Source organism: Hylaeus volcanicus, chromosome 4, assembly GCF_026283585.1.
Source record: "Hylaeus volcanicus isolate JK05 chromosome 4, UHH_iyHylVolc1.0_haploid, whole genome shotgun sequence".
NCBI lineage: Eukaryota > Metazoa > Arthropoda > Insecta > Hymenoptera > Colletidae > Hylaeus > Hylaeus volcanicus.
This window is the reverse complement of record NC_071979.1, coordinates 1189391-1204395: the sequence shown is the minus strand read 5'-3', so window position 1 is coordinate 1204395 and position 15005 is coordinate 1189391. Positions and strand designations below refer to the sequence as shown.

Below are 15005 nucleotides of genomic sequence, written 5' to 3'. Positions count from 1 at the left end.
AAATTGCCATATATACTGATTCTATCTGTTGGCCATTATTTAAATACAATGTATTTTATTCAGTTTTTTGTATAATAATTTTGTGTAATAATTCTCACGTTTAAGATTTTTATTGTTCATTTTATTTAAACAAATGAGGTTCATTTTTCAAGCCTTCTTTACATCTCTAAATTGTAGAATGAAAACTGGCCACCAAATAAGCTTGACTCTTAAAATCTCCTTTACTCCTCCTACGTTGTACAATGGAAATTATTTCCCATCATGTAATATTAATCACTCAATACATACAGTGGGTGTAGAAAGTATTCGTACACCGATCAATTTCCAAAAAAACTATGTAAAATTGTAATTTATTAACTTATTTTTTGTAAACAGTGACATTCTACATATTCTCGGAAATCTCTAGAATAGATAGAGTACAAAAACGAAATAGCTATTTATGTGAGTTGCGAAATTAGCAAGAAAAAAACAATTAATCGATAGAAATATTGAAGCAATAAGTATTCGCACAACTGTTTAATTTTTAAAACTTCATTAAAAAAGAAAAAATTTACATTAATTTATAAGTATATAATACTTCCTTCGTGGGATTTCCTTTTGATTTTATAACTATTGTAATTCCATTAAGCATTAAATTAACTAAATTATTAGTTATTCGAAGTAGGATCTTCTTCCATTCCTCTATTAGAGCCATTTTTAAAAGTATTTTACTGGAAATTTGATGTTTTCTAATTCGTACGAACCAATAAACTAATGTGTTTACGTTACAAACTCTACTGTAAATGGTTCGTCATAAGAATCGTGAATCTTAATTATCTATGGTGGCCCAAGCAAATACTTATTGCTTCTATGCTTTTACCACACTTTTTGCATTTTTTTGTTCACATCACAAATTATATTGACTAGTAAATGTTGTTTGGACTATATCTATCTTAGAAACTTCCGAGAATATATAAAATATCATTGATTATAAAAAAGGAAGTTAAGAAACTACAATTTCACACAAAAGTTTTTTGGGGAATTGATCGGTGTACGAATACATTCGACACCCACTGTATATAGGAACCATGAAAAGGGATGATTGTGTTATCGTGCTGTGAAAGTTGTAATGCTGTACAGTTAGTTAAAGAATCAATCGCTGTAATTTTCACAATAATAATAATTCTCGATAAAGTGTTTGAAGCAGACGTGCTGTTTGCACCACGAAGGTTTTAAAGAAACTACATCGTCACAAGAAGATTTACTGGTTTTTGAAACTCTTCTGTCTTAATATCGGTGTAGCCTTTTTGAAACCATAGGTATTTAAATAAATTTTTATATCTCCATATATGCAAATGGAAAAAAGTATATCACTCCATTTATGAAATAACAAATGTATAAATATAAATTCATAGTTCGTAATTTCAAGTCATTAAATAACGAGTTATTTCGTTTAATGATTGTTATTGACTTCGCCCGTATATCTTTTTCTAGTGTCTGCAGAATGGTAACTGGCTATTACTAGACCAAGTAAATCTTTGCAGTCCAGCAATATTGGATAGATTGAATGGATTACTGGAACCGAACGGTGCTTTAACGATAGGTGAGAAAGGTGTCGACGAACAAGGAAATGTGTTCACTGTCAAAGCGCATAAGAACTTCCGGTTATTTCTTACCATGAACCCACGTTACGGAGAAATTTCCAGGTAATGGGAAAGCATTAATTACTCGATGCTGATTCATTTTTCACAACATATGGTTTTGATTCAGGAAGGTTTAGTTCAAAGAACACATGAAGTGTTGCATTCTTAAACTTTTAATTGATGAATCCAATGCTTACATGATAAATCTTATGTCGCTTTCCTCAAAATTGTGATATATGTTTTCTCACTAGTATCTAGGTAAATCTATCACTTTGCAAGAGCTACTACATCGTTTTTATTATGTAGTGAAAAAAAAATAAATATTGAAGAGGTAAATCTTTGCTTATTATATTCTAACTCTCTCTGTGTTTTGAACCATTCTAAATATATCAATCCCTTGAAGGCATGATTCAATGATCATGTTTCAATTCGATTCAATTATCTTTATTTATAGTGTGGTCCTAATGGACCGTTTACACTTTGCCTGTAACATTATATTTGAGTGATAGTCCTATCGGACTATTGACACTTTTCTTGATCCGGTCTTGCTTGTACAATTCACAAGTCTTACACATGTGTGTTTACAATTCACCAGGCTTGCACATACGTGTTTATAATTTACCAGTTCTACACATATGTGTTTTTTTTTCATTACATTTACGTTACATTTACATTACATTTACATTTACAATTCACATCGACAATCCTTACAGCCCCTGAGGACATGATCATGTTTTAATCCCCTCCCACCAATTATAATATGTTATAACTAACAGTACATCAAAGGAATGGGAAAACATGATCATGATCTCAAAGGATTGATATTCATTTGTTTGATTCAAAATTCATTAAAAGAACACTTGTTTCGGTTAGCCTGCAGATGGAATGGCTATAATCAAATGGCTTTGATACACATCCACCTTTAGTATCATGAAATTTAAATAGTCTCCTAATGAAAAAGTTTTATTCTTAATTCTTGAAGAATTCAAAAAGAGGAAGGCCAATATTAGTCAATTCAATTATTGATGAATCTAATGGTTACATGATAAATCTTATGTCACTTTCCTCAAAATTGTGATATATGTTTTCTCACTAGTATCCGGGTAAATCTATCACTTTGCAAGAGCTCCTGCATCCTGCTTCAATACTTTAATACATTTTTCTTATTCTGATGATTGCAGAGCTATGCGGAACAGGGGTGTAGAAATCAGTATCCTCACACCAAAGAGCGGGCTTTGCTGCAACATACTAGACACAAGGTCGTTACTGAATAAGTGCGGTATAAAGAAACTGGACCATCAGAATTTGTTGCTGAAAATTTACGAGAGCTTGTACAACGACCAGCCTAGACTGAATGAAATACTGCAAGTCGCTTCGTTCACCAGTCAACAAGTGGCAAAAGGGTTTACCTTTGAGAGATCATTGCGGAATTCCTGTCAAGAAATATGCGGAATGCTCGAACCGAGATCGAGGAAAGAGGCGTTGAGGAAAGTGGATGAAATTTTGTCAGAAAACCCCGAGAAAACAGGAATATTTTGTTATGATCTAAACACGATAACTCTAAGAAGTAGCGATCTACGAAAAAATTCAAGGTTAGCGATGATAGAGCAACAGGGATTCCTTTTAAAATCTTCCGTAGAAATGTTAAGGTAAGCAAAAATATGAATAGGAAAAATAATAAAATTCTTCGTAGCCGTTACAGCAATATACTAGCAATATAGAAATATACAAAATGGGAAAAACTTTTTAATTCTTCTCAGCCCCAAAATTATTTTCTTTGCGAACTATTAAATATAATTGAATTTTAATAATTACGATATACAGTATAGCCTACGATGAAGGTTTTCCATCATAATACCGATCATAGTTCTTTAGAGGAAATACAGGAAGTAATGATGAAACTCACTGCTAAATAGCCTAACGTTGCTATAGATAAATGATTAGATAGTTCAACTATCTATCTACAATAGTAATTTCGTATTGTTTAATTTCATTCTTGATTCTATATTTCTCTTACTTCCTTGATAGGATTCACAATTATTTTATATACGATCGGTGGCAAATTTTTATTTTATTTTATCGAATATCTGAACAATTTTACGTGCTTTAAAATACATACGTATTCCTTTCAGGAACAACTCGGAAAAAATTGATCTGCAAGATCTTTTCGTAGATTCTCCCATAACAGAAACCATGGTGTTTTTGAAACTTCTTTTGCTTGATTTTTATGAACGATCTTCTATGGACGATCTCGAGATTCGACGTGCATGGAGCTCACATATTTTGTCAAACAGTGGATTTGATAACTTGGAGAAAATCAGCGAATCTCTCAACAGAGAAATTAAGAACTTAGAGTTTCTGTTTAAGAACAATTTTGCTTCGGAAATCCCCCTTAGCTTCGTGGAACCTTCCACAGTGTACAATAATTTAGCGATTGCTTTATATCTTCGATCGATAATCTTTGACTGTCAGTCGCAGAAAGATTACCAAAAAAACGAAGATGTTATGCATTTGAAAGAATACTCAACTGCCGTGTGTTCAGGTAAAGATTTCTGTGTTTGAAACATATTTGTTTTTAGAGCAATTCCTCACTTAAAGATAATAAGGCATTAAAGAAATTGAATCACCTCCGTCGATATTAGTGTTCTCGGAGCTCCGACGACCAATTTGAGTTGAGCTAGTTGCGTGACATAGGTTCTAACTCTCCGTCTGTTAGAGATAATTGGCTTTTCGATTATTAAGAGAGGTGCTGCTATCGCTATTTATTATTAATGTGAGTGGATTGTAAGAAACCAGTTAACAGATTATATAATACATATCGCTAGCTGAAAGTTTTACTTAACTTTATGTACCTATGAATTCATGAGCTGGTTTTTTATTTTCAATCCTTGATAGGAACTTGTTGCAATTACTGAAATTATTAAGATTAGTAGGCAATAACTACTCTGTTCCTACTACCAAATCAATATCTACTTTGTTCAATTAATGAAACTTTTGATTTATTGTTAGGAAGGCTTTCCAGCAACTTGAAAAATGAACCACTGATAGTCAAATTTGCAGAATTAATCGAGCAGTCTGCGAAAATCATTGATGCTGTACTCCACGAGGAACATTTGTTAATGAACGACAAAGAATACATTGAGTTACGAGATTCTTTAAAGTGGTTTCGAAGATTCCATGAATTAGGATCGATAGAGTTGATTGACAAGTCACGAGGGACATTTTTTGACCTACGAGAAATTTCCTCATCTTTAAAGGTTCACTACAAATGGTTAACGAAGCTTTTCAAAACTTTGTTTACGCTTTTAGATAGGAACTCCTGCAGTCCGGAAATGCAGTCAGAATTAGCACGTTTCTCAGAGAAATTTTTAAACATGCTAACCAATGCGAATAAATTCAGAAAGATTCGTAAAAAGATTAAGAAACTCTTATCAATCCCATCGCCCCATTTTTCTGAGGATTCGATGATTTACCACGAAAAACTAAGCACAATCTTGAAAAAATGCGAAATCACCGACGAGGACTTGGTTGATCATTCTAAAACGAGATTAAAAATCGCCTCGCTCGGCCTTAAAGACAATTTAACAATTAGAGAGAAGTTGATTAACATTTGTGCCAAGGACTTTAAGGATAATGGTGCGAGTGGAGACTGGACTGACAAATTAATGGAATTGGAGGAACTCTCCACGAAAATTGTAGTGCTTAAAGAAATGAATGATAACCGTGACGGATTTAACGACAATTTAACTGACATAGAAATCTGGCCTATCTACGAATTCTTTTTCTTGCTTTTTACATATCGTTTTCAAAGGAAATATTGCGAACAATTGTCTAACGATTTCGGCCAAGAAATACGTGAGAAGTTTCACGAACATTTCTCTAGTGAAGTATGTCAAGACTTGCCTGAAGGTTCTTTGATGGTTCTTAACGAATCGAGTAATAATGTATCCGGAACTATTAATAAGAAATTTGATAAGATTTATGAAGAAAGTATCTTTAAAAAATTTGAAGATATTCCAACCATACCGACACACCTAATTGGCCTAATGAAAACATTAAATTCTGATGACACTTCACCCAAACGAAGAATTCTATTATTTCCCGAATTACTTTCATCAGCTGAAGAATTCTCGGAACAATCTTTCACTGTGAAAAATTCGGATATCCTTTTACATTGGCATAATCACGAAGAGGTTCAAATGGAAGACTGTTCCAGTAATACTGAGGTACATACATCACAGGATTATATGAACGTTAATTATGGTTAAGCTGATGATATTCTCAACGACATTGCAATATCCTGCAAATTTAATTAAAATCTTAAAGCTATTTATTTGTCTCTAAATATCTTAATAGCAGGAAGGATTTGATGAATTAAAATGTAATCTAATTTCCCCTCTTTACTTATAAGTTTTCAAAGATGCTCACATTAAAATTAGTCTTACCAAAATTAATTGAAATTACCTCTGTCATGTTATCCTATGAATACTTTTGAAACTAAATTTCAACAATAAATCAATACTTTTATGTTAATAATTATTTCAATAAAATAGTACTTATTATTTGTTATTAATAGGATTGATGTCTATAACAATTACTAGTTTAAAAAAAAAATAAAAGAATTGTAACATTTTAACTTGTATAATTTTCAGACAAATTTCATCGATAAGTCGAGTCTTTGTAAATTGATTTTCAAAATGTTCTTAACAAAATCTGGAAGCGAGGGGCAAACAATCAACCTTGGGAATTATCAAACTAAAAAGAAATTATTTAAAACAGTGCAAAGTTTACTTTGGAGAAATTCTTCAATTTTAAATTCAAAGGAATTCAATCTATCAAGGAACGATGCGATTCTCCTGGAATTTTGTATAAATTATTATATGTCTGCTGTCACAAGAGTGATAGACACTTTTTCAATGAAATTAAACAAAGAAGAGCAAGACGATTTGAAGAAACGTCTCTTCGAACCAATGAAATCGTTGCGGGAAGTCGAAGAAAAGTTGAAAATTGAAGACACCGCGATGGAAAGAGGAAAAGGCTGGTTGATTCTCGGTTACCTACAAATCTTCCTGTACCATGATGTAGGATCCATCGATCCCGTTCAAAAGATCGCTTTGAAGTCAAAATACATACGCGAGAACGTTTCAGAACTGAAATGTTTAATGTGCGTTGAAAGCTTGCAAGCCAACATTCTCGACGCTTCTGCGTCCCGTGATCGAATTCTGTCAAGAGAAGACCACCTGAAGAGATCTTTAATCGAAGCAAAAAATTTTGAAAATTTCCAAGCAGTGAGACCGTCGTCGAGCTTTCAGAACTTGAGAGAAGAAATAGAAAACTTCTCCAACAACATAGGCTCATTTGAGTCAATCTTTCGACAGATTCATCATTTAAACAACGTCCTTGAGCAGATTCAAAGGAAAGGAACCCTGAATTCTGATCGAGAAACGCTTCAAGAGGCAACGATCTGGAAGAACTCATTGCGGAGATTTTCAGGGAAATTGGCAAAGTACTACCTGACTGGCTTTCCTGATCTGGTCACCCCGATGATCTCTGCAATCTGGAATCTGCATCACGGATTGTCGATTTTAATGCAACTAATCTCAAACGCGCAGCATCAGAGCTTGAGTACCAATGTTTATTACGATTTGCTACGCTTTCCAGTGATTGGTTCGTGCCAAGAGAACTATTTGAACCTAGCAAAACTGTGCGCCTCTGAAAACTTGATCTTAAGCTTAGTGAAACAGTTTGGATCGATGTCTGTTCAAAAGTATAGATTGGAAATGGCTAAAATCGCGCTACAGGAACTGGAAAACTTCACGAGTTTCGCTGGCACGAGTTTGCAGTCGCTCTGGAACGAGCTGAACAAAATCTTCCTGAAAATTCGAATTCTTTGGAGGGAGCAGGAAAAGCAGAGGGAAAAAGAAACGCAGGAAAAACAGAGTCTCTTTCGAACTAAGTCGGAAAAAGAAGAAGACGAGTCCGATTACAAAGAAACGTTTCCAGGCTTTCAGCAAGACTTCCTGGAACTCGGTGAAATATTTCCAAGTTTTCAGCAGGAGTTTCCAGAATTTCAAAAAATATCAACGAATGTTTCGAACACAGGGGAACGCTTCGTGGAATTAGTATCTTTGAAAGATGCCAGGAAAATTCAAGAAATTCATTGGAATATTTTGAAAAATTCAGAACGCGGTCAATGGAACCCAAGCGCCTTAGAAAGTTTAAAAAATAGATCCGGGAAGTTTGGAAATAGTTTGGAAAATTCTGACGTCTACCATGAGGCTAACTTCGTCGAACCGTTAGCTCGACGATTCGAAATTCTTGGATTCTTCACAGAAACGTTACCAGAGAACCTGTCGTCAAGATTAATATGCAGTTTAACCGTACTGATTGCACAGAAATCCAATTTTGAGAATAAAGCAGGTAAACGAAACGTTTATGACTTCTATAGAGATCCAAACATTGTTGAAGTGGAGGAATGTCAGCCACTTATCGAAAGACTTTCTGAAAAAATTGACGGTTTCCTAATGGAATGGTCAGAAAACCCAATTTTAAATTCTATCAAACTGATTATCCAGAGGCTACTCAGTTTTCCAATTGATTCGTCATTGTTGAGATTTTTGGTGGGCATCGAGTTACTGTTAACGAAGATTCAACAATGGGAAGAGAATGCTCGTTACGATGTTAGTCTTGCGGAGTTCATTGAATTCTTTGGCAAAAAGATTTTGCATTGGAGGAAGCTCGAAATCTCAAGATGGAAGGATTCGTTGGAGATTCTTGAAGATGACTTGAAAACCGAGGCTTCACGCTGGTGGTTCTTTTTGTTTGATTTAGTAGATCAATATCTTGTTCAAGAAACGGAAGGCGTTGAACTATCGAGAGAAGACATAACAAATATTGAACAAACAGGATATGTCGATAGACAGGGAAATCCAAATAAAAGCGACAGTATCTCAAAGGAAAAAATCACAGAGAACTTGGAACGCTTCTTAGCAGAATCATCTTTAATTGAATTCGAGCCAAGGCTTCAATTGATCTATCTTTTTTATCAACATATTAGCCATTTAAAAGAAACTAAGAAACAAAAGCAATTGTCTGCCATATTCTGGAACATTTATCACTACTACAGCCAATTTTCAACCGACGTTGGAAATAAAATAAAAGCCGCGAAAGAGCCCATTGCTAAAAAATTGAAGGATACGATCAAGATTACAAGGTGGAATGATATTAGCTACTGGTCGGTAAAAAACACCGCTGAAAAGACGCGTAGAACTTTGCACAAGTTTGTGAAAGAATTTCGAAAAGGAGTTCAAGAGAATGTTGCTGCTTATTTGACATTGAAGACAAGACCAGAAACGTTGGAGACAAGCATTAGAAAAGATCTTGACTCTTCCACTTTTCTAATAAACCTCCAGTCTGGGAAGTTAAACAAAATTAAGAAAATAGCTCAAAAAGCTGGTCAGTTCTGTCAAAATATTATTGTGAAATATAATTATTCTCAAATTCGGAAAGACATTGAAATTTTTATAGAAGACACCCTCGAGGAGAGTGTAAGGCTAAAGAAATTGGAAGTCGATAAATCGTTGACAAAAGGCAAACAGCAAGCGCAATTAAAGAGCATACTCCAGCAGAAGAAAATGGCATTAGCGAATTACTTCAAAACATTAACTCGTCTTGGACTTTCGTATCGATTTGGAATCTTAACTTGGAAAAATAGGAAATATGAAATCACAAACTTCGCATCGACGCCGCTGGATTTGCAGGAAATTCAGAGATTTAGATTCGGGAAAAGCTTGAACGATAACATCGACAAAGAATTGATCGAACAATGGTCTGGTTGTGACAAGTATTATTACGAATCCTTGATTAAATTGAATTTCCTCGATGGTATCCTAAATTCTGGTAAAAGCGACTTTGGAATTCAAAACGCTGAACGTTGTCGTGGATTTTCAGCTCATCTTATATTGTTGGCTCATCGACAGAAGGAGACGATCGCTGATTTCTTTAAACATTTCTTTCCGCTTAAAATTCAACTGTTAAATCTCACTCTCATGATGGATGATGCAACGAAGTCAACGAATACATCAAAACCTCCAAACGAGAATGACTTTTCTGAACTACCAGAAAACTTGGACGTTCTTAAACAAAGAGACTTACAAATTCTCGTGCAGAACTTCCAGAAGTTGTTGAAAGTGTTGCAAATATCTACGAAACAGATTGTTATCTTCTTAGAAAGTTATCCAACTGAGTTTCTTGAAGAAGAAAAGTTACTAGATTTGAATGAAAGTGTAATACCTATTTTGAAAGAAAAAAATGTTGTAGAAAATTTACTTACCTCGATGAAAAACTCTTTGGACTCGATTAAAATTATGGCGGACGAGTTGAACTCGTGGGTGGCAATTTCTAAAAGAATTGAAGAGTCTGGTCAAATTTTCTTTTTCCACCGAAGACATATCGATTTTTTTCGAGTAAGTTACCAGAAAATCAATGAAGTGAAACAAAGATTGATTGATCTTGGCTCCGCTTTTACGGCGGATCATCCTGTCACTGAAAACCTTAATTTCATGATAGAGAGGATTAACGAAAGCATCGAGTACTATAAAGCAACCTTGAATCCAGCGTGTGAAGAATCAAACAGATCTGAAAACTTGGAAGAATACCGAGGAAATTTGGACACCTTAATCACACAAATTCTTCTGGTAATTCAAAAGAAGCTTCAAAGCAGTCAGAAGTCGGGTGAGGAAACAATTAATTCTGAAGATATTTTTGAAGAGAACCTCATGACGGAAAAATTGATAGATTCCTTAAAAAAAGCTATCCCGGATTTACGATTGAACAAAATATCACGAATCTTTGGAGAACTACTGCAAACTATTTATCGTTTAGATACTAAGTCTGCAAATGATTGTATGAGGTAAATTTTAATAATTACATTATACATACTTACTATCACAATAATGTAAATATGTCATATAAACATGCAATACATTCAATTCGTAATTAGTATGAATAGTACAATACACTATCATATTTTAAGTATTAATAAAATAAGTGCCTAACAATGTACTAAGTTGTGTTAATTTTCTAGATTACTTCTGGAGCATCTACCTCTACTGAAGCAGTACACCTTATTCTTGCACTACTATTTACACGAACTAGTGGCTTCTTTTCGTTTAACGTGCAAGTTTCTGTACCTACAATTAAATGTCTTCCTCGACTTAGCAACGAATGGTTTTTGTCAACCAGAAGATATGACTACATCTGAAAAGGATCAAGAAGGCGATCCATCCCAAGGAGGCATGGGATTAACGGATGGCGAAGGTCAAAAAGACGTCTCTGATAAAATCGAATCGGAAGATCAATTGGAAGATGCGAAATGTCCAAACGAGGAGGAAGAAGATAACGAGAAAAAGGACACGAAAGAAGAAGAAAGTGGTATCGAAATGACAGAAAATTTCGATAGTCATTTACAGGACCTCGAACAGAACGAGGAAGACAAAGATAACGACGATGACGACGATCTGGACAAAGAAATGGGCGAAACTGACGGAAATGCTGAAAAACTCGACGAAGAAATTTGGAAAGATGATGAAGAAAACGAAGACGAGGAAGACGATAAAGATAAAGAAGATCAAAAAGAAGAGAAAGGAAATGGGCAGGAAACAGGCGAGGAAGAACTGAGTGCTAAAGACGGTAACGAAGATAAGAATGAAGACAAGGATCAAGAACCAGAACAGGGAGATCGAAGAAAGGATGAAGATAAAAAGGAAATCAATGAATTCGAAGAACCCGAAACGAATGAGGATCAGATAGACCCTTATCATGGAAAAGATCAACCAGAAATCGAACCAGAACCGTTTGATCTTCCAGATGATGTTGATTTGGATGATGAAATGAAAGACGGCAATGAAAACGAAGACGAAGAAGATCCTTTTGATATCGATAAATTGAAACAACCTAAAATTCCAGAAGAAACGGAAGCTGAGGAATCCAAGGAAGAAGAAACTCAAGAAGGGGAACAAGGGCATTCGAGTGACGGTGAAGACGATACAGAAGAAGATGACAATTCAGAAAGGGTTGGAGACAAAAAGAAAGATGACGAAAATATAGATTTTGAGGAAAACAAACAGGATAATTCAGAAAAACAAAGTATGGAGGAGGAAAAGGAAACAGAAGAAGAGAAAGTGTCACCTAGCCTTGATGCAAGTAGCAAGGAAATTGATGGTTCGAAAGAAACTGAATCCAGAAAAGATGGTTCTAGAGATGCAGTAGAAAATCAGTCGAATGAAGAGAATTCGGAAACTACACCAACAGACATTAACGCGGATGATAAGAGAGATAAAGGTAATTTGATGTCTTAATATTATATTTTTATTAAATTTATTTGTTAAGTCATTTTATTTAAAGAAGCATGTGATTCAAGTTAGAGAAGAAAGAAGTTCGTAAGTACACTTTTAACAGTAATTTTTTTCCTTGTCATTGAAGGGACTGGTCAATCGCAAACAGAAGAGCATCAAGGCCATTCAGGTTCTAGACAAGAAGAGAACGTTCCTACTTCTGGCGAAGAAAACTCTTCGAAATCTATGGAAAAACGAAGAAAACCGGGCCAAAGTGACGAAAATCGTAGTCTCCTTGATGATGAAATTCAACCGTCTGCAAAAAAAATGAAAACAGCTTTAATGGGTCAGGAACTAGACGATCACAGCGAGGAAGAGAATGACCCTAAACATAGTAGTGCAACTGAAACTTATGAGCACATTAAGAATACAGAAACGTTTGATGACTTTGTATTTGACGCTGCAACCGAAGAACAGGTTAAGAAACAAGCATCGAATTTAGAAGGTACGAAAGTATTTATATGCTTACATTTGTAATAATTATTTTGTAATTATACAAATTTATGATTACAAACTAAATATTTAGCATTTTGTGTGCAATCTTTCTGTCTAAATTTTACTCATAGTGAAGTATAAATATTTGTACGAGTAACAATGTATAGATTGTATGCTAATTTATTTTTTATTACAAACAAATTATTTATTAATTGACACATTAACCAATTAATTGAATTCAGAAGAAAATTGCCAAATAGATAATAAACCAGAAGACGATGACATCGAGATGCACGAGGATGATCCAAAAGCAGAGGAAGAAAAAGAGAACCCGGTGAAAGAACATGCTTCAAAAGTTCCAAAAACTAAGAAAGAGAAGACAACAAACGTCAATGGCGAAAGATCGGACGATATAGAAGAGATTGAACTAGGCGGGGAAGTTGAAGGCGAAACGGTGGAAACAACTCGTGTTTTACGTGGAAATGAATCGACTTTTCACATAAGATCACCAGAGACAGAGAGCTTCAATACCTTTGTGGACGATATTGCGAAAAAGAGATCCGAAATTGAAAATATGCTTAGTATGTGGTCTCAACGATCGACGTCCGCTGAAGCAGCACATGCCTGGAGTTCCATAAGCGCGTTAACAGAATCAGCTGCTAGAGAATTATCCGAAAAATTGCGATTAGTATTAGAACCGACGTTAACGTCCCGTTTGAAAGGCGACTACAGAACTGGGAAACGTATAAACATGAAAAAAGTAATCCCATACATTGCCAGCGAATTTCGAAAAGATAAGATTTGGTTGAGACGCACCAAACCATCAAAGAGAGACTACCAGATTGTTTTAGCGATTGATGATTCCAGTAGTATGGCTGATAGTCATTCAAAGGAGTTAGCTTTTGAGTCTCTCTCACTGATCGGCAAAGCTATGACTTATTTGGAGGTTGGCCAACTTGCCGTTATTAATTTTGGGGAACGAGTGAATATCCTTCATCCTTTCGGTGAAAACTTTACCGAAGAAAGTGGTGCAAAGTAAGTTTATCAGACTACATTCCTTAAAAATGTAGAATCTTTTTGTTAACATTTGTTATGCGTAATGTGTTCTATATCAATCCCTTGTCAAACTATGAATTTCTCCAGTATAAATTTAACAAGATTTTAAAGGGAAGAATTTTACCAAGTAATATTGAATCGTTGATTAGAAGGTATAGCTCAAAAAATCGAACTTACAGGTTGATTCAAGAGATGAAATTTGAACAGAAGAAAACAATGATTGGCCAGTTACTTGATTTCACGATAGACATGTTCACAACTCAGGGCAGTTACTCTGATAACGCAAAATTGGTGGCTATTTTATCGGATGGGAGAGGAATATTTTCCGAAGGGACAGAGAAAGTAAACGCAATTGTGAGAAGAGCCAAATTATTGAACATTTTCCTTGTCTTTATAATTGTTGATAATCCCCTCAATAAGGTAAAATATATTGAACTTCGTTCTGAATTAAAAAAAAATCTCTAGATAAATATTTTGACTATAGCATTTGTGATATATTTTAAAAGATACAGTACTAGTGTTGAAACTCTTGATTACCGATTGAATTACTTTTTAGGATTCAATACTTGACATAAGAATGCCAGTTTTCGAAAATGGAAAATTATTGGGTATCCGTTCCTACTTGGACAACTTTCCATTTCCATTTTATATTATTCTTCGAGATTTGGATAGCTTGCCTGTAGTACTGAGTGACGCATTACGACAATGGTTTGAAATTGTTGGCAGAATTGAAACATGAAAACATTTTCTACTGTGCTTAGCTTCTATTCTTCCACTATTTTTATTTACTATACGATTTTACAAATACAAAAGGCGCATTTAAGTAATCTTACTTTTGCTATAATACCTAATTAGATACATTAGAGTAATTTATTTATGTATTCAGAATCAATTTAGATGTGATTTGTTCGTACGGAGTACTCTTAATTTACTTAGAGCCGACCCTAATTTGAATATACAAGGTATCGACACAATTTTACCATTGTCAAAGAACCTCTTAGTGGTACTGACTCTAACTTAATGATATGTACCCATTATGATACAGAATCAGGACATAAAAAACGCCAAAGATTCGCCTCTGTAAGAGTACTCTGCACACATGAATTATCCCACAATGTACAAAATATCATCAGTTTCCTCTTGATGGTATGAATGTTTTTTTATAAAATAAAAAGTCATCTAGCTGTGTGTACACCTGACTACTTTTAAACTTATAATCAGCACTCTCAGTAGCAAAATGCCCAAGTTTGTAGCATTGAACTATACTGGAACGCGCCCTAGACTGCGGAGATAGTGTTGCGCACCGAATGCTATTTTTTCAGTAGACACATCCTGCACAGTCTTCTCATGAGGAACGGGTGTAACAAGTATTAGTAATAAACTACTGAACAAAATTAGCGGAACACTTTTTTAAATATTCATGGTTATAAGAGTTTTCAACCGATTTCGGTGAAACTTCGTGAGAAATAGTCTTCAAGTGTCTTCTGGGTGTGTGCAA

The 15005-nt window shown here is 34.7% G+C and overlaps 1 protein-coding gene across 1 annotated transcript in view; it reads left to right on the top strand.

Annotated features, from left to right (window-relative positions):
• Positions 1–14699, top strand: part of LOC128875113 (midasin-like) — a 45059-nt gene extending 30360 nt beyond the window's left edge. The window contains exons 2-11 of the mRNA XM_054120470.1: positions 1474–1685; positions 2804–3271; positions 3755–4164; positions 4632–5848; positions 6275–10533; positions 10708–11963; positions 12105–12461; positions 12694–13486; positions 13687–13927; positions 14064–14699. Coding sequence (XP_053976445.1) covers positions 1474–1685; positions 2804–3271; positions 3755–4164; positions 4632–5848; positions 6275–10533; positions 10708–11963; positions 12105–12461; positions 12694–13486; positions 13687–13927; positions 14064–14246 — 9396 coding nt within the window. The 3' untranslated portion in view covers positions 14247–14699. The remainder of the gene's footprint in view (positions 1–1473; positions 1686–2803; positions 3272–3754; positions 4165–4631; positions 5849–6274; positions 10534–10707; positions 11964–12104; positions 12462–12693; positions 13487–13686; positions 13928–14063) is intronic.
• The last annotated feature ends 306 nt before the right edge of the window (positions 14700–15005 follow it).